We start from the raw sequence: 19,804 nt of genomic DNA, 5'->3' as shown, positions 1-19,804 counted from the left end.
GCCAGGCGTCCTTGATCCTAGGAGAGGGGAGATGGTCAGAGCATGGCAGACCCCATGCCAGATGAAAACTGGGATACTAGTTGGAGTACGGAGTACAGACACAGGTGGAGCATGGGTGCAGGATGTGGGGGCCCATCCAGCACCGGGGGGCCCGTCCAGGACCGCATCTCAGAAACAGTGCAGAACCAGAATCCAAGACAGAAGGCCAACAAAACACAGGAAGGAAGCTTATTGCTGAGTCATGCACGTGGGTTACCAACACGTAAACACCTTCTGTTTCTGGAAAGGAAAGGTCATGGGAACTGGAGGAGGGCTGAGGAGGCCCCAGCTGTGAGGAGGACATAGCATATGGACCCTGGAAGCTGACGGAGCTCAAGACATGAGCACTGGTCGCCAGAGGTCAGTCAATGGTTGGACGGGGCCCAGCACAGTTCTAGAGGAAGAGACAGGCCCATACTTCTGATGCTGACATCTCAGCCACAGGTCGGTCAGTCACACACACCACACACGCTCTGGAGGTGCCAAGGTCATCCCCTCACTTTGCCCCCAGAGCGCCAATAGCTTAGTGAGGGGCCAAAGCAATCAAGTCCAGGGGCAGAGGGTGAGCTTTCAATGAGGGCAGCAGAGGATAAAGAGCTGTGTCCGGGCTGGTTCCCTTTTATGGAGCACCTTTTGAGATCTTGGAAAGACACCTCGCAACTTTGACCCAGGAAAACCTTGGTGAGGCCCACGGGAAAGGAGCCTGAAGCGGGCAGTTAGATCAGACCTGCTCCAAGCCTCAGCGAGGGTCTTCTTGGTTCATATTACCGGGCGAGATCCAACCAAGGCAGTGATGAGAACTCCAGGGCTCAGGTTAGTAAATGGCCTGGGAAGAGGACCTAGCAGGGCTCCACCCTCGTGAACTCAGCACTGGAAACCAAACAAAGGAATCCTCACCATCATCGAGTGGCCCAGTTTACACAGGCATTAGAGGCAAAGCCACCTGGTAATAAGGGAGGTAGATGCCACCACAGCCCTTTTGTAACAGGTACACTAGCCAACAACCTGCAACAGTAAGTGACAGCTGGCCAAGGAGTCACCTCCTGGCCAAATCTCCTCTCACTCATTTTGGAAATAAGTCCAAACAAGGCACCATGGCTTCTGTCTTGTTCCCAGAACTTTCAGCCCCATCAAACCTTCCGAGGACTGCCACCCTGCCCTACATCTTCATAGCAACCTCATGAGATCCGGACCACCCCCTAAGCTGCTTCTGGACTCCAATCCCTCAGAAACTGTGTGATGTAACAAATGTCTCTTATTTCAAGGTAGTTTATCACACATTAGTAGAGACACAGGCCACTTTCTGGGTCTAGACCTTAAGAAGTAAGCATCTCCCACTTCAGTCTGTTGGGATACTCTTAGAACCTAGCAGCCAAGCTGTAAGGAAGCCAGTTGGCAACCATGAGGCCCACACAAACAGGGACCAACAGGCCGACCAACCTGCCAGTCACAGGAGAACATGACCTCAGAGGTGGACCACCAGCCCCGTAGCTACCCTAGCTGTCTCTGCCAAGCCCCACCCAAATCGCAGATTCAAGGGCAAAATAAACCACCAGTGACGTTTTAAGTCACTGAGCCTTGAGGCGGTTTCCTACACAACAGTCAATAATGGGAACAGGTTTGGGAATCAAGGTGGAGTGCTGCTGACCAAACCCCTACCACCCGAGGCACTGACCCGGGGACAGGGGAGAGCCCAGCAGGCCTCAGTGAGGCTGAATGGGAAGCAAGAAAAGTCCTGTGAGATCTGGAGGAAACAGTGATGAAAGTCTGGTCACATTGTCCCCTGAGGTGACACAGGAAAGAGTTCTGAAGGAAGTTAATCAGATAGCCAAGGAGATTCCAGGGCATGTACAAGTAAGTGCCTACTAGCTTCTTGTCATCGCCTGTGACAAAATGAAAGAAAAGAGAGGGGAGTTAAAGAATACACTGTTAAATATAAAGAAGCTAGGACTTGCTGAGTTTGAAAATGAAACTATTTCTTATTCCCAGTCTCTGCAGATAGCAAATGAGTCTCATATTAAGCAAAGGCCTGTCGCTGAGTGTCGTGGCTGCCTCAAGAGGCTAGTAGGGTCTGCCTCTGGGGGGTGGGGAGGGTCCGAAGCCCACACCCAGAGACCTAGCAAGGTAAAGTCACGTCATGGTTGTAGAGGTGACAACTTCGGCTCCTCGGCGATGACAGCGTCCGGGAGTGGTAGGGCCCAGGAAAGCTGGGAACTGGCCAACGACACACATGAAGCCCCGGATAGTGATAAAGTCTATAAATACAACAACCACAACTGCAGCGGCGAAGCGCTGGGCTGAGGGTTACATGACAATGAGTCCTGCCAAGTCTCGGCATCGCATCAGCTCTGCTGAAGATGGTGATGCAGGGCAGGGCAGGAGGCAGCCCGGACGCAACGGGCTCAGTGCTGGCAGGGTGGGTGGTGAAGCCATGACCACTATGGATGGTTTTGCTTTGTCTGGTGCAGGCACTGAAACCTGAGGAAATGCTCAGGCTGCTGTGTGTGAGTCCATGGCCACAGATAGAGACAGTGCCAAAGAGGCTGGCCACCTTCCAAATGCAACTGGCCAGTACCATAGCCGCGCTGGCTGTGGCTGCTGGCTTTCTGCGACTGCTGTTAGTACTCAGCTGCTCAACCCGCAGTCAGTCCCAGGAACCATTCGTGGCAGTGGCAGTTGACCCAACAAGAAAAATGTGTGCAGGGAAAGGGAAGCTTGGAGCCTTTAGGACATACCCAAACCTCCGGAGGCACTGGACTATCTCACTTAATAAAAGAGAAGACTCGGTGTACACTGCAAGTGATATTATGCCTCAGAAGTCTCATATTTCAAATCCTCTTTGGATTGCAAATCGCTTGAGCTTTTGTGGAATAAATACTGGGTGAATACTCTGAGTTCCTCTAGCTTGCTTACTAATGCAGACTATACCACTGGCCAGATCTTTGTTTGTCTGAAAAATTAGAACAGTCAGAAGCCCAGCTGGGACAGGGGAGTTTCACGTTGGGTTTAGAAACAAATGACGAAAAGGACGACAAACTTGCTGGAGCTATGCAAGACAGCATAAAACTACCATAGAAGCTATCCATGGATTGACGTCTCAGGTTATTAAGGAGAACTCTTTACTCAAATTAACATCTCCTAAACAATCCAGTAAGTAGTACTTTTGCCTGAAAAATCATGTCTTACTCCATCATTGAATAGTGCTAATACTGGATGAAAGCCAGTATGAGAAAAATACTAAAGCAACATTTTAAAACCAGTTACCAAAAACCTGACTAGAAGTCTAAGGTACTCCAAACTGTCCTGAACATTAACATCCGGCAATAAAATTCTTTAAAATGAAAAGGAAAAGGGAAAAGAAAGTCCTCAGTCCTTAGATCAAATGCAGGATGGGCAATCTGAGACAGTAAACTGCGGAAACTGTCACATAAACCAAACACCCCTAAGAGTCCTAAGGATGTCCCTTCAGATCATCTCCATTCAATGCTGCTTCTGAGAATCTCGGGCATTGCCCTCAGCATTCTCACAGATAGCCCGAGATAGAGAAAGCCTTCTCTCTGACAGGTTTGTCCCGGGGCTTTTGCCTAATGGAGTGAGGCTTTGCCATTCTGAACGACTCCAACAGGCCTATCAGGGTCCTAAGGGAAGCACCTTTTCCCACCTCAGGCCTTCCATGCTGTGGAGATAGCTCAAAAGAAAACAGAAATCACATTACGTACAGAAGTTGCAACAGAATGCTGACCACCCTGCCAGCAGGCCAACCCATGGGGACAGACATTGACTGGAAGGCCCGTTCACCAAGGGCCTAGAGAATAACCAGGTAATAGAAAGGTCAAGAGGTACCACCCCATCCCCGTTCATTCGGGTCATTCCTCACTGACCAGGACTCACTGATTTTCTCAGCTGATCGAAGAACTGAACAGAAAACCCAGGCCCCGTATGCAACGCACCATCTTAAGTATTTTCACTGGGATTCTAAAAGGGGATTATTCACAGCTGAGAGAGGCCGCTCTCTGCTGCCTGAATGATATATCTCCTCCCTTGGGCTTAATAGAAACACTTCCACCTGTATTCCCAGGAAAGATATATGGGTTAAGAAAGGCAAAAACCCTAACTCAGAAGCAAGCTTGTGTTCAGTCTTCTTTTTTTCCTCTTAGCAGATGGGGCCATAATTCCGAGGAAATGGCATGTGAGGCTGTTAAGAGCCAAGGCCCACATTCACATTTCGATGGTCTCCTGGTTGTAAATAATCCGCGTGACTGCGCCAGGAACCAAACTGCTCGTTAGCTGCCAACATTAGTTGTTTAATGATCTGAAGAGCAGAAGCTGCCAATTATTGTATTCCTTCTTAAAATGCCATTTAAAACCCGTGCATGAGATTATTATACCTTTTTGTTACATTTTTATGATTCTTCTGAAGCTGGTGAGCTGTGGGTTCATTCAACCTACAAAACTCAGAGAATATTTGCAGAATGTCGTTACATAACTGGGTTAAAAATCCATGTGTCACACCTGGGCTCTGGCCGCTGAGCTGCTAGCACTCGAATGAACTTAACCGAAGGGCAGTCGATCTCCCACCGGTTCCCCGGGATCACAGCGTCTCACCCACCTACTTAATACAGCGGCTGTGAAAATAAGATAACCATAATGTTCAAAAGCACTATTCAATGATAGAGTAAGATACTATTTTCAAAGACTCGTGTTTTCAACCCACTAACGAATGGAAAAACACATCCCCTAATCACTACCAGATTAAGGAGGGGTTAGGACCCACTGAGACCCTCCCCAAATCGATAATATCTGGCTACATTTTTAGTCTGAGTGCATCACCTTGTCTCACTCCTCATTCTTTCCCCCACAGGAAAGGGCTGAGCACGTCCAATAACCCTCACTGAGCATTACAAATATACAAAGCCATAGAAACATCGGCCTGAATTCTATGGCACACACAGCACATCTAATCTTAAAGAATCAGGAAGTGGAAGTCCAAAATATGGTTCCTACCAAACAACATGTTCTATTATGTGAGTTGTGGGGACAGAGTCCCAGAGAGCAGTTTCCAGGCTCTCGGCCTCATATGGAGGGGTGCTGGTTCGGGTGGTAGATGGCCATCAGCTGTGGCTAGTTGGCCGTCAGCTGTAACCATTGAGCCATTGGCCACTAATATAACTGCTGCGGCTACGGAGGAAAGAGAGAGCAGAGTCGAGGAGAGTGGAGGAGAGTCGTCGGTCAGTTGGCAGCAAAGCGGACAGCAGGTCGCACGTTGTATGAACCCAGCCTCCAGTGAGACCACAGTGGCATTACTTCCCTAACTATGGCTCCGTGGGTGTTCCTTTTTGGCCTAGCCACATCCTGCATTCTTATGGGGAGCGGGAGTAGAGACCCCGCCTTTCACCCTGCACAACAAATGGCGCAGCGAGCAGGGTATGGTGTCGGCTGAAACTCTCCGGAATGTACTGGAGCAGTTTACATGTATAAAAGCTCAGTTTCATAAGCAGGGTACGATGCCGGCCAAAACCTACCAAAGCACGGTGGAGCGGTTTGTGCGTGTGAGAGCTCAGCTTCGGGAGGCCCATGAGGAGCGACACCGGGAACGGAGGCACAGTCTGCCTGGGAGACTCAAGCCTCCAGCTGGCACACCACCTTCTTGGCCATGGACGGCATTGCCTTCATTTTGGTGATCTGCTGCGACCTTAGGATCCGAGGGTTGTGGACATCTTCCACGGAGGCCTCCACCCACTCAGACACCTGGCACGGTGAGCAAGATTCCATCCAGGTAGGAATGGAGTCTGACTCTGGGCAGGAGGATGTGTGGCCCCCACACAGTGTGTGGTGCCCGGTGGCCACTGTTCTCAGGAGTTGGACCCCCAAGGAGAGGTGGGAGGACATGGACGGCTCTCCGGCCAGCGTGGAGAGGGCCCTGCAGGCTCTGGCTGAGCGGTGGCCGGAGGAGGAGAAGGCTACAGCTGGCTGCGTGGGCTGGATATTCCTCATGGCCTTGAGTCTCAACACAGAAAATGTGCTTAATGAAATGGCCCAGGTGCAGGACCAGGTGCCCCAGTTGGAAGCGCTGGAAGCTCAGGTCCTCCTGTTAGAACAGGGGCCCCAAGTTGGAGACTCTGAGGCAGAGGCGGAGGAAGCGAGTGGAGACAATGTAGCTCCCAACCCCCAAGCCCGGCCAATCTTGAAGCAAAGGGTAAAACGTGAGCAACCTTTGGGCCCCGGGGGCGTTGCTGCCGGCAACCCAGCTGTGACTGAGTTCACTACCTACACCCCATACACTCCCACTGAGTTGCAGGAGCTGGGGAGGCGGTACAGACAGCGCCCTGGAGAGGAGTCTCGGCTTGGCTATTACGTTTATGGGATGAGGGAGCATTCAGCATTCTCTGCTCCCCAGGCGAGATGGAAAAGCTAGCCTTCGTGACAGTGCATCCGTCCCTGCGACAAAGGTTACAAAACTGCCATAGGTTGGCCAACAACCAGGGCAACCATTCTCTAATACAGTGGCTCACTGCTGTGGTACGCACAGTATGGGGACAGGCTGGCGAGCTGCCAGACACTGTGAGTCAATGGCAGTCATATACAGAACTTACGCAAATAATCCGTGAAATGGGTATGAGACAGGCTATTTTTAACCTCAATATGCAGGGCCCAGATGACGAGCTTTTTACTGCCAGCATGAGAGATCTGGTTTTGGATACTGCACCTGCGAGTGCTTTTGGATCCTTGGTTGTTATTCTTACACCTTATGTAGGGCAACGGATCCATGAAGTTACAACTGCCATAGCCACACTAGGGGATGTTGAAAGCCGGAGGCGAAGGAAGTTAAGACAGGAGGTCCGCGCAGTTGAGACCTGGAAGCCCAAACCAAAGGTAAAGGGACGAGGTCGCGGGCCTCAGAGAGTAACACGCGCACAGATGTGGCATGATCTTGTGGCAGCAGGGGTCGATAGGAAGAAAATAGACCGACAACCCAATGCACTCCTGCTTGAACTTTGGAAACAGTTGCGTCCAGAACAACAATTCCAGAAAGAAGCATAAAGGAGGAGTCTGGCAAAGCGCAACCCGTGTCCCTCCAGGACTTCATGCAGCCGCTTGAGGCCGACTCCTTGCAGCTTGATTAGGGGTGGGGCCAAGGTACCTGGTCAGAGAGGACGAGCAGGGCCCGGAGGCCCCACGTGGAACTGTCCATACATTGGTCCCCTTCTAATGTGCAGAGGTTTTTGGCCCTAGTTGACACTGGTGCAGACTGCAGTCTCGTTTATGGGAACCCAGAACTGTTCCCTGGACCAGCAGTCTGCATTGATGGCTACGGGGGAAAAACTGTGACTGTGAAAGCCGTTTCCTTACCAATGGGTATAGGGAGGCTTCCCCCTTGTACCTACAAGGTTTATGTCCCCCCCGTTCCTGAGTATATTCTAGGGGTGGACGTGCTACATGGCCTCAGCTTACAGACGTCGGTAGGAGAGTTCCGTCTCCGGATCCGGGTGGTGAAAGCAGTGACACGCGGACATGCTCACCACCCTCCTCAAGTGTTGCCACAGCCCTGGCGCGTGGTTACAGTGCGACAGTACCGCCTGCCAGGAGGACAGGAGGAGATTGGTCGTACAATATTGAAACTGGAGAAGGCACATATTGTGAGGCCAATGCACAGTCCCTTTAACTCCCCAGTATGGCCTGTCAAGAAGCCAGATGGGACCTGGTGAATGACTGGACTATAGGGAGTTAAATAAGGTGACACCACCCTTGCACGTGGCAGTATCTTCAATTCACGATTTGACGGTTCATCTGATGGTCCGCCTGGGGACATATCACTATGTAGTGGACTTGGCCAATGCTTTTTCTCCATTGACACTGCACCTGAGTGTCAAGAGCAGTTTGCTCTTACTTGGGATGGGTGGCAGTGGACTTTTCAAGTCCTTCCACAAGGATACTTGCACAGCCCCACTATGTGCCACGGGCTCATGGCCCAGGATTTGGCACAGTGGGATCGCCCACCCTCTGTGGCCTTGTTTCATTATGTCGATGATATTCTGTTAACATCAGATTCTCATTCTGATTTAGAGCAAGCAGCTCCCTGTCTTCTCCACCACCTGAAGTCACACGGCTGGACGGTGAATGAGGAAAAGGTCCAAGGCCCTGGCTTACCCGTCAAGTTTTTGGGTGTTGTGTGGTCGGGTAAGACAAAGGTTATACCTGAGGCAATCACTGATAAAATACAAGCCTTTCCCTGGCGGACCAAGGTCTCCCAACTGCAGACGTATTTGGGTCTGCTAGGATATTGGCAGGCGTTTGTACCCCATTTAGCACAAATGGCAAGGCCCTTGTACAATATGATGAAAAAGGGGGCCTCATCGGATTGGACAGAGGCTATAGAGAAAGACTTTGTTGCCACGAAACGGGCAGTGCAGCAGGCACAGGCTCTGCAAGTAGTGGACCCCGGCCGCCCATTTGAACTTGATGTTCACGTAACCCAAGAGGGGTACGGATGGGGCCTCTGGCAACGGCAGGAGCGTCTCTGGTTGCCAGTGGGATTTTGGTCCCAATTATGGAAAGGAGGGAGGTCCGCTACTCTCTAATAGAGAAACAGCTTATGCAGCCCTAGTGGCCACAGAGGCCATCACAGGAACGGCACGCGTGTTGGTTCGAACAACCTATCCTGTCCAGGGGTGGGTCCGTATGTGGACCCAGGGACACAAAACGGGGGTGGCACAGACCACCACCCTCGCCAAGTGGGGTGCCTACTTAGAGCAACGTAGCACCCTTAGTTCAAGCCCTTTGAGCACAGAGCTACAACAGGTCCTGGGGCCTGTGGAGCTTGTAGCCCAGCGCTCTGCCCAGAGGGGAGGACTTGGAGCCCTCGCCCTACAAAGGACAGTCCCCAGTACCTGAGGATGCCTGGTTTACCAATGGTTCTAGCCGAGGGGCTGCAGCTATTTGGACGGCTATTGGTGTGCAGCCCAAAACAGACACCATTTGCTTTGATACTGGGACGGGCCAGAGTAGCCAGTGGGCTGAGCTATGAGCTGTGTGGATGATAATCAGCCTCAAGCCTGGGCCCCTAGTTATTTGCACTGACAGTTGGGCGGTGTTCCGGAGCCTAACTCTGTGGCTCCCTACATGGAAACACCAAAACTGGTTGGTGGGACACCGTCCACTGTGGGGTCAAGCCATGTGGCAGGACCTCTGGGACCTAGGGCAGAGAAAGGAGGTGACCTTAATGCATGTCACAGGTCACTCCCCCTTAGTGTCCCCAGGTAATGATGAAGCAGACGCCCTAGCACGGGTACGATGGTTAGAACGGGCTCCTGCCACTGATGTGGCCCTTTGGCTGCATAGGAAATTGCAGCACGCTGGGAGCCGAACCATGTGGCAGGTGAGCAGATGCTGGGGTCTGCCTTTGAAATGGCAGGAGATAGAAGATGCCTGCTATGACTGTGCCATCTGTGCCCAGGACAGCGCCCAAAGGCAGAGGCTCCCCTGGGAGACACAGCAGATTACGCGAGGAAGGGTGCCCCTCACTCGCTGGCAAGTGGATTACATCGGACCCCTGCCTAAGGCCCGCAATGCGATATACGCATTTACAGCAGTGGACACTGCTACGGGGTTGATGTTTGCTGGGCTGTGTCCGGCTGCAGATCAGTGGCATACAGTGGTCACTCTTACACAGCTGTGCGCCCTCTATGGGCGCCCCCAAGTCATTGAAAGTGACAGGGGTACCCATTTTACGGGACAAGAAGTGCAGCGCTGGGCTGCCAGGATGGACGTGCAATGGTTGTTTCACACCCCGTACAATCCACAAGCAGCTGGCATGATTGAATGCTATAATTGCCTTTTGATGCAATGTCTCCGGGTGTCAAAACACCCTCCCACAATGCGTGACTGGGCCTCTCGTCTATGGGATGTCTTGAGAGTCCTGAATGAGAGACCACGGAAGGGAGGCCCGCACCAGTAGAAGCTCTGCTACATCGAACGGCCGCTCCCATTCAATTACAAGTTACCACAAGTGAGACTCTGTTAAAGCCAGGCTACGGCAGAAATTGGAACATTTTGCTGCCAGCACCCACATGCTTGAAAGCAGGGGAACGGCAGCAATGGACTTGTCCCTGGCAGGTCAAAAGCCCCCACTGTCGGTGGTTGGGCCTGATAGCCCCATGGGGGGCCGGTTTGACTCATGATTTGCAAGTGACGCCAGGGGTGGAGGCTGAGTGGCCACCGCAAGTGACTGTAGTATACGGAGGTCCCAATACCGGGATGATTTTGCGAGGAACCTATGTGCTCTCACTATGGCCTATTATGGGGTCTCCTGCTCTGTTACATGTTGAAACTATGCAAGGGACCCCAAGCACTGCCATAAAGATCTGGTACCAAAAACCGGGAAAGGTGCCAGTGGCAGTGACCCTCCTTTCCCAGGACAAAAAGCTAGTGTGTATCCTCCCAGATGGAAGGGATTTGCCATTGTTGGTTCCTAAGACTACCATTTCTTTTCGTCTGTAGGTGTCAGTAGGCTAATATGGCACAGGGACCCTCGTGGAAGACGCTTGGCGCGTAGATTATGAGGCGAGACCCTGTAGGGGTGGAGTGTGGGGACAGAGCCCCAGAGAGCAGTTTCCAGGCTCTCGGCCTCATATAGAAGGGTGCTGGCTCGGGTGGTAGATGGCCGTCAGCTGTGGCTAGTTGGCCGTCAGCTGTGACCATTGAGCCACTGGCCACTAATATAACTGCTGCGGCTACGGAGGGAAGGAGAGCAGAGTCGAGGAGAGTGGAGGAGAGTCGTCGGTCAGTTGGCAGCAAAGCGGACAGCAGGTCACACGTCGGGTGAACACAGCCTCCAGTGAGACCACAGTGGTATGACTTCCCTACCTACGGCTCCATGGGTGTTCCTTTTGGGCCTAGCCACATCCTGCATTCTTATGTGGGGAGCGGGAGCAGAGACCCCACAGGCCGCCCCGCACGACACCTGTGTTCTTGTGCAGGGAGCGGGAGCAGAGACCCCGCCTGTCACCCTGCACGACAGAGTATATGTATTTTTAAGAGTCTCACCCATCCCTTTATAAGGAGACCATGTTGCCCATTTATTCCACAGGTTTCAGTGAAACTCCCCAGAAACACTCTGCAGTGTCTGAGTGTGATATAAGTAACAGAGAGAACATTCATTGTGGACAAAACATGGGTGTGGTGGTGGTTGTCATTATCCCACCCACCTGCTTCAATGTCCCCTCTATTTCCAGTTACCTGATATGGCGGCCATTTTGGCTTCAAGCAATGGCGGTAGTTGGGTTTCAATTTCGTTAACTTTCTTCCTCAGAGTACTGCAGAGTCTCTTGGTCACACACACCTAGAGGGAGAGAAGCAGCCATGAATCGTCATTTATTCAGGTGCCAATCAGCAGCCAGGTCAGAGATTCTGGGTTTACAAGTACTTAGGAATGGTGATGAAGGGTAAGTGGAGGGGAGTTCTTAGAAAGCAAACAAGGAAGGGAGGACAAAACAAAGCAGGCATTACCAAATTCCAAGCATCAGGTCTATACTTTCACGACACCCGAATACAAAACTGACCTGAGCTTACACAACAGCTCACCCACCGACTAACATAATATCATGACTCTGCCTGCTCCCTCCAGGCCCTTTGCACCCCAGGAGTATTTCTGAAGGAGTATTTCCCTCCTTTGGAAATACTCTTGGCCCAGGTGGCTTAGGCCTCTCACCCCCTCCAGGGCTCTGCTCAGATGTCCCCTAGGAAGAAAGACCTGGCTGATTACCTACATAAAACAGTGCTCCCCTCCCTGCTTCATGTTTTCCATAGCGTCCTCTCCAGCCAACACACTATTAGTTTTTATGCCTTTGTTTTTCTATTGTCTCTCTCCGCGGGGATACAAGCTCTATGTGAGCAGAGACTTTGTTCTGTGCCTGGCACGTAGTAGGCAGTAAATACAGGGGCACTGCCTTGAGCTCAAGGGCAGAGCACAGGCTAAACAGAATCCTAGTAGATACAGGTGTCTCATGAAACCTGGATGGCAGATACCTGTTGGCAAGCCAGATGTGAAAACTACAGAAGCAGATCTCAGTGAGATTTACAGGTTTTGTCATTTATTTTTCCAAGATACTCCAAACGCTTCCTACATTTTTTTTGGCTTTTCCAAAAATAGCAAACATTTTACATCTTGGTTTTCTTTTCCAAATGTCTTAAACTATCTTTTATTTTATTTGAAACAAAAACATCACAAGTTTTTTTGTTTTGTTTAAAGCAAAACCTCATATTCAATTCATATCAATACTCAGATTAACAAGGACTTAGAAAACATTCCGGTTCAACAAAAGCATACGGCACAGCTGAATAATAGTGAACACTTGTGCAGAGACATTTGGGTGTAACCAAGACACATCCCCTCCTTCTTGCTAAAAATCTAAGATTCCATTCAAAAACTAAAATTAACCCATTTGGGTTCACAGAACCCAGAGAAAATATAAAATTTAATTTCCCCAGAAGAATCTAGATCTTGCTAAGTACCATCAACTTAAAATGTTCTGTTTATCGCAGACTGAAACTGAGATTGTTTTTACAATCAAAGCAGACCTCACCTCCTGCCTAAAACATCACACCACTTCTCCCATGGCCTTAAACGCAGTCTTTTCCATTAAGCGGCTGTAATTTCCCAAATCTCTTTATAAATAAAAACTCACTCTCTGGTTGAAGGCAACAGTGTGGTGGCTTCGACACCAATGCCTCCACCAGCAGTTTTGAGCATACACACGTCCATAGTGATTAAGTCAGAGACCCTCTCAATGGTCCCTGGATGGGGATGTCAGAATTGGGCATTAAAAGGACGATGCTCTGGCCACCTTCCCCCAGAGTGAAGTCTCCGGCGGGCTCCAGGCCTGATGATTGGCATATCCCTCCCAGACATCTAAGAATGTCACCAAAGTCCGAGGACATTTCTGTTCCCTCTGTAACACCAGCCATAAATCTTATGTCTCGTCCAATGTATGTCCAGTATTTCTGATTTTAGTTAACAGTATCTGTTAATCATAATTGGGTCAGTTTCTCCTTTGTTGAGCAAATCTGTCCTTCAAGCTGTCACTATTAATAAGAAACAACCGCTCTAAATCTTTTTAAATCGCAATGTACATTCTTTCAGGCACTGCTAGATAAAATCTAATATCTACCAATCTCCAGAAATCCCATTTATTTCCAACTATTTCTTCTATCTCATTTATCCCTCAATTACCTTTGGCTTGGGTAACCTACACAAGTCGAAGAAATTCAATGATTTGGAGGAAAGGTCTAACTCTCCTTAAGGAGGAATACAAAAATGTCAGCTCTGTACATCTAATACACTAATGAAAGAAAACTGTACCAAACTGTGATATTTACCTCAAGGGCACCAGTCAGTCAAGTCCAGAGAGGAGAGAAAGTTGTTTTGTGTGACTAGGCAGTTTTGTTTTAATTCTCTGTAGATTAATCTATGTCCCCACACACACACATACACACTAGCCCGCATACAACCCAACCAGACATACACATACACGCCCCAGAAAATCTGCATCTCCTTTTCATTTCCAAATAAAATTAGACCCTGAGGAACTCAATATCAATGGAGCGTTTACATTTACATTTTTAAATCTTAGACATGAATTCTTTAATCTTATGAAAAAGCAAGGTAATTATAAGATTTTTTATAACTACCTTAGAGAAGATATTCAAACAAAGCAAAGTGCTTTTGGCACTTGGGCAAATCCAGTGGCTTTCACGGTAGTTGGAGATTGTCCACAAATCCCAACAGCATGTGCATATGTGTATACGTGTGTGCGCAATATGTCACATGAAACACACTTACAAACACCATCTGTGTTATGTCACATGCACACCAGCAGTTCACTCCTGGGATCCAGGCCCATTTATGTCACCCACAGTATGTTCTCATACTCAGGGAACCCAAACCCAAGAGTCTTTCCACCTTTGAATTCCACACAGAAATTAGGAAGTGCCTGAGAAATGGCACACGTTTATAGCTGAAAATAGGGGAAAAGGAACACTTCTACCCACGACCCATCCGAGATGCCCAGGCCGCTTCTCCCCTCCTCCCCTCCCTGGGGGCTCCTGTGGGAGGTCACAGGGCCGTGAATATTAATGTTACGCAGAAATTCAGGTGTGTTCCGAACACTTCCCCGCTGGCTTCACATAAACTGAGTCCGTCTCACTTGTCCCTGACGTTGGGCAGGAGAAAGGTCTCAGCTGTGTGCCCCGCAGGAGCCTAAGAATAAAGCCCTTTAACAGAGTTCTGCCTGGGGACTCAGGTCGTGCCATCCACCCTCCTTTGGGGGAACGTTCCTGGGAGAAGGCGGCGCAGGTTGCCCACACGCCCGGCCTGGCCGGCCCAATACCACACTGTGGACAAGACGCAGTCCCCACGGGCAGTGCTCCTGGGTGGGGCTTAACTGCTCAGGACACCGCTGCTGTGCCATGTGACCTTTAACAACTTCATTTAATGTTGTTTTCAAAAATGAATGAGACGCAAAAACTGGGAAAGGGCCAGAGGAACTGTGGAGCATGGGAAATGAATGACTTTTCCTCCCGGGAGGGCTGTTCCTCACAAACATATGGAAATGTATCTGCTCAGCAAAGCCCTGCTCAGCAAAGGCATTTGCACAGCAGCAGTCACCCTCCACCCCCAGCCCTGATGCTCCTTCTTAAGCAAAGGCCAGACCGGTCCATTCCTGGGGGACCCCAGTCAGGACCCGAACCACGTTGCCACCTGGCCTGGCTCGTGCCTCAGCGCTTGGCCTGTGGGGCGGCTTCGCAAAGGCTGTGTTTCTCCCAGAGCCCAGATGTTTTTTAGACAAGAAATGAACTCAAGAGAAACCTTTAGAGATTCCTTTAGAAAATGGCATGTGAAGGCACTTACCTTCGTGGTGATTTCTTTAAGTGACAAATGGAGGGGCTTCATCCTTTCCTGGAGACTAGAAGAATCAGAGAGACAACGTTGATCTTCTTGCATCACAGCTTGATCCCCCCCCACACACACACAAGAACACTGGGAAACACCGGCCCTCCATCAGCCCAACAGCTGAAGAAAGGTGGAGCCAGATTAGTTTCATGTGACTAGACTTTAATATGTCACCGGGAAGCAGGATTTCCCTCCATAATGATATGCCCTGGAATCAAAACCTGTTATCATTTCTTTAATGACCCAGATGTGCTCCTGGAGACAAAGGATGAATATTTAAATTCCTCTAACTCTTCCTGTAACTATTTGTGGGGACAGAGCCCCAGAGAGTAGTTTACAGGCTCTCGGCCTCACGTGGAAGGGTGCTGGCTCGGCTGTGGCTGATTGGCTGTCGGCTGTGGCCGGTTAGCCGATTGGCCGCCGGTATAACTGCTGTGGCTACCGAGGAGAGCCGAGGACTGCCGAGGATTGCCAAGGATTGCCAAAGAGCCGAGCAGAGCCGAGGAGAGCGGAAGAGAGGAGAGGAACAGGGTCAAGAGAGTGGAGGAGAGTCGTCGGTCGGTCGGTTGGCGGAAAGGCGGACAGCAGGTCGTGCGTCCGGTGGACCCAGCCTCCAGTGAGACCATAGTGGTATGACTCCCCTACCTATGGCTCCGTGGGTGTTCCTTTTTGGCCTCACCATATCCTGCGTTCTTGTGTGGGGAGCGGGAGCAGAGACCCTGCAGGCCGCCCCACCTGAAAAATGGCGCAGCGAGCAGGCCTCCGCGCACGAAAAATGGCGCAGCGAGCAGGGTCTCCCGCACGACACTATTCCAAAAAGGACAGTCCACACAAGAAGGTGTTTCGCAGGCAGGTAATCGAATCCTATCTGTTTGGGTACACCATTCAATTCAACAAATACAGACCGAGTACGTCTGTTTGGCAGCCAGGTGGAGCTTACAGGAAATCCATGTATTAAAATTTATCGAAACAAGAATTCCGTTACTCCATAGGCTTTTCCCTGCTTCTTTTTTCTCCTGAGCACTTTTCACCTTGACATACTCATTTATGCAAGTAATTTCTCTCTCCCCCCACTGGAATATAAGCTCCACAATTGCAGCAACTGTCTGTTGTGTTCACTCCTGTATCCTCAGTGCCTAAAACAATTCCTGGAGCTTAGCCATGGGCACTCAGTCATTACTGCAGAATGAATGAATGAATGAATGAAACTAAGACTCAGATCTTATTCTCAACGCTGTTGTCTCATGGAGAAGAAGTACATGTGGACAATCAAGTGTTAACATAAAGTCAGATGAAAACATTAAGGGGAATAGAAACCCAGTGCTAGGATCAAACTGCTGCATAAGAACTATCATAGGCAGAAAACTGTCTCCAGGTGGAGAACATGGAGAAAATAACTTAGCAATTTAGAAACTAAGGGGTTGGTGGGGAAGCTACTGGGAGAGGTGGAAAGTGAACTGGGTCTCAAAGAAAAAAAGGAGGAAGAATGAACTGTCAGGGAGATGAACCCAACTGAACCAAACAGTTTACAGAGGTGACCTTGAGAGACAAAGCTAAAATGGGAACGACTATTTCTAATAGGGGGGGAGGAGGGAAGTCTACCTGCATCGGTAATGTTTGTTTATTTGGGAAAACAAATGGGGAAATGCTAATATCTGTTTAATCTCGGTGGCAGGTAAATGAGTATCTGTTATATGTTTTGCAGTATTTGAAACATTTACAATTAAAATATTTTTAAAGGACTATCAAGGACAAGCTATAGTCAGTATTGGAGGCCAGGTTAAGAAGTGCTGAGCTTTTTCCACAGGCAATGGTAAAGCATTCATTTCTGAGCAGGAAAGCAACATGAAAGGAATGGGGTTTTTCTGGAGAATGAATGTGGCAGGCCTGAGAGGTGACTGGCAGGAGGAAACACTGAAGTGAGAAGCCAGCAGGCAGCCTCGGCCAACCCGCCTGTGAGGCCCAAGGGCATGCGGAGAGTGAAGGAAGTCTGAAAGGACAAGGAGTGGGGCCTCAGTCTGTTGATGCTGAAAAGCAGTGAGAGCATCTGAGCTTTTCATTTAGCCACTTGTTCACAAACTCCTTAATTCTTCAAGTACCTATTGGGCACCTCGTAAGTTAGGAATGTGGAGCATCGAAACATGGTCCTTGCCCTCAACAGCTGCTAGACGGAGCCCCCTCAAACACTTACAGGTGCTAGAAGAGAAGTGGTCACTGGTGAAAGGGGGAGCAGCCAAGGAGAAGGTCAGGTTTCCTGGGGTACGTGTGGGAGGGGTCAGCACGTGGCAGGGGCTGCAAAGTATCAGAGCAAAGCTGCCAGTTTGCCAGCGGCAGTCGTTGTTCTTCAGCTGTAAGAAGTGCTTTTGAATGTCATCACCTCCACTAACCCGTGATTTCTGAGTACAAGTGAGCTTGATTCAATTGCAAATGCCCTTGGACCTGTGTGGGTGCATTCCAACCAAAGTCATCCTTACTTTAGATCTACATCCAACCGAGGAGCTGAGGTCAGCCAGATGGGGGAGAGGAGAGCTGATGAACAGCAGGGCACATGGCAGCAGATTTTTCAGGAGTCGCCAGGTGACAAAAATCACTGTGCTCAATGGGAACAGTGGGAAGCAGCATGTGGAATCCCACCTGGAGAATTCTAGACAGCGGCTGGATGGAGATGGGATCTTCTGAAGGGAGGTAAGTCCAAGTGGCTGCTAACAGGGAGTGCGGAGCAGCCACGCCGCTTGAGATGTTGGGGAGAGGAGGGAGAGATGCCAAGATGGGTCTGTCCCTCCTGGCTCTGCCTCTGACTCACACAGCAGCACCAGCTTTGAGCTGCCACCCTCTGCTCTCCAGACGCCCAACTGTCCTTGGGCAGAATGCACTGCCCTTGCCAGGCTCATCGGTCCATCCAACCAACCACTTTTCAATAAATGGTTCACCACAAAGTTGATCCTATATGAGCATTTTATAGCGTCTTATAAATAGATGCTCCCAGCCACACACAAAGACGAGTTCAAACATTAACAATTAAGGCAGATGGGGAGTGGGTCCTCTTCTGACACTGGAAATTTAGCTGACCAAAATGGCAGCACCTTCAGCTAATGGTCAACAGGCCAAGCACTGTGCTTGCGGGGTTGACATGATTCATGGGACTTGGCTCAGCTCTGGTCCATTCCCAGGATGACAACCAGTCTCTTCTCAGAGAGCTGTGTCAGAGCAGGAGGTAGTGGTGCAGATAATTGAATGCGTTGTTTTAGATTTGATCTGATTTGTAGCTAATTTGTTTAATTTATGCTATATTACCTTTTGCAGTGGATTTACCTGCCTAATTATGTTTTGCTCACACTGATATTAACATTAGCTGCACCCTGGGGTAGACGAGAGTGAAAGCAATGGGGGCAGAATAGTATGAATAATCTGTGTACCAAGCCAGTGGTTTCCAAGGTATTTTTAGTAGTAGAACGCTTTCAAACACAATTTTACACAGAACTGTAATCTGGAAAACAGATAATAGGGGAGGGGATCTGTTCTGACTTAGGTGGGGTATTTGGCCTAGGGCACAAATGATGTCACATTGACCCCTCACACTTAATGCCACCACTGTCACACTGTTGTCCCTCACCCATGATTCCAGGAGCAGAAATACAAACTGAAAACCACCAAATTAGACGAGGAAAATGTTTATCAACAAGAGTGCCATGTACTTCAATGATCATAGCTAATCCCGTGTCTCTCTCAGGCTGGCACAGCGTGACAGAAAGAACTGTCCTCTCAGAGCAAATCAGAGTGCACCCTGGAAACACAGGAATTGTCTTCATAAATCAGCACATAATGTCTTCACATACACACCAGACCTAATTCACTCAAATGATTGTCTTCGTTCAAAGCAGCCACCCTGGGAAAACAGTGTCAAACGTTTACTGCGCTCTCACTGTGTACCAGGCACGCTCCCATATTCCTTCATAGGTTAGCATTGGAAATTCTCAGAACTCTATGAAGTAGGTACAATAACATCTCATTTTGAGACAAGAAAACCCAGTCAGAGAAGAACCTAGGCAGCTGGTGAATGGGTAAGCGATAACACAGGCAGTATAGCTGGTGTTCTCCAAGCACGGACCTATCCAACCTCTCCTGAAAGCTGTCCACTGATTCAATACATGCTGGACCTGTCCAGCCTGATTTCCAGAATTCAATTGTAGAATTATGTTCAATTTACAATACAATCAATATCATTATTTGTAAATACACATTGTTCTTTACCACAAACTGGTGTTGAAATCATATGAATGAAATTCACCCTCAACAAATGAGGCGTCAGGACAGTTGAGACGACTGACTGGTGAGACGTGTTATAGAGAAGGCACAACAGTGGCACACAGGCCTGGGCTGGCGGCGGTGGAGGAAATCCAGCACAAAGGGGCCTGTTACCGGTTGGTCATGTTCCCTCACTCCAATTCATTATGTCGGGGTCCTCAGAATAGGCCTTATTTGGAAATTGTGTCTTTACAGAGGCGGTCAAGTTAAAGCCAAGTCATTACATGGGCCCTGATCCAATATGAGTGGTGCTCTTATAAGAAGAGATGTGGACACAGACACACAAAGGGAACATGACATGAGGACACGGGAAAGACAGCCACGGACAAGCCAAGGAGAGAGGTTCAGAAGGAGGCAACTCTGCTGCAACTTTAATCTTGCAGATCTAGCGTCCAGAATTGTGAGACAATACATTTCTGTTGTTTGAACCACCTACTCTGTGGGGCTTTGTTATGGCTGCCCTAGCAAACTAATGCATGTGGGATTTCTGATTTTTAATAGCATGATTAATTA

The 19,804-nt window shown here is 49.5% G+C and overlaps 1 protein-coding gene and 1 pseudogene across 6 annotated transcripts in view; one reads left to right on the top strand and one right to left on the bottom strand.

Annotated features, from left to right (window-relative positions):
* DISC1 (DISC1 scaffold protein) overlaps window positions 1–19,804 on the bottom strand; it is a 337,450-nt gene that overhangs the window by 203,989 nt on the left and 113,657 nt on the right. For all 6 annotated transcript variants that reach the window (XR_012490698.1, XM_019712899.2, XM_074316477.1 and 3 more), the window contains exons 7-8: window positions 14,945–14,999; window positions 11,275–11,377 (exon numbers count right to left, since the gene is read on the bottom strand). Coding sequence is in view for 5 of the 6 variants with exons in the window: in XM_019712899.2 (XP_019568458.2) it covers window positions 11,275–11,377; window positions 14,945–14,999 (158 nt within the window). In the remaining variant the exon portion in view is untranslated. The remainder of the gene's footprint in view (window positions 1–11,274; window positions 11,378–14,944; window positions 15,000–19,804) is intronic.
* Window positions 2,212–3,181, top strand: LOC109435215 (COP9 signalosome complex subunit 5; annotated as a pseudogene).

Source organism: Rhinolophus sinicus, linkage group LG12 (assembly GCF_036562045.2).
Source record: "Rhinolophus sinicus isolate RSC01 linkage group LG12, ASM3656204v1, whole genome shotgun sequence".
Taxonomy (NCBI): Eukaryota; Metazoa; Chordata; class Mammalia; order Chiroptera; family Rhinolophidae; genus Rhinolophus; species Rhinolophus sinicus.
The sequence above is the reverse complement of the archived record's forward strand: the minus strand, read 5'-3'. Positions and strand labels throughout refer to the sequence as shown.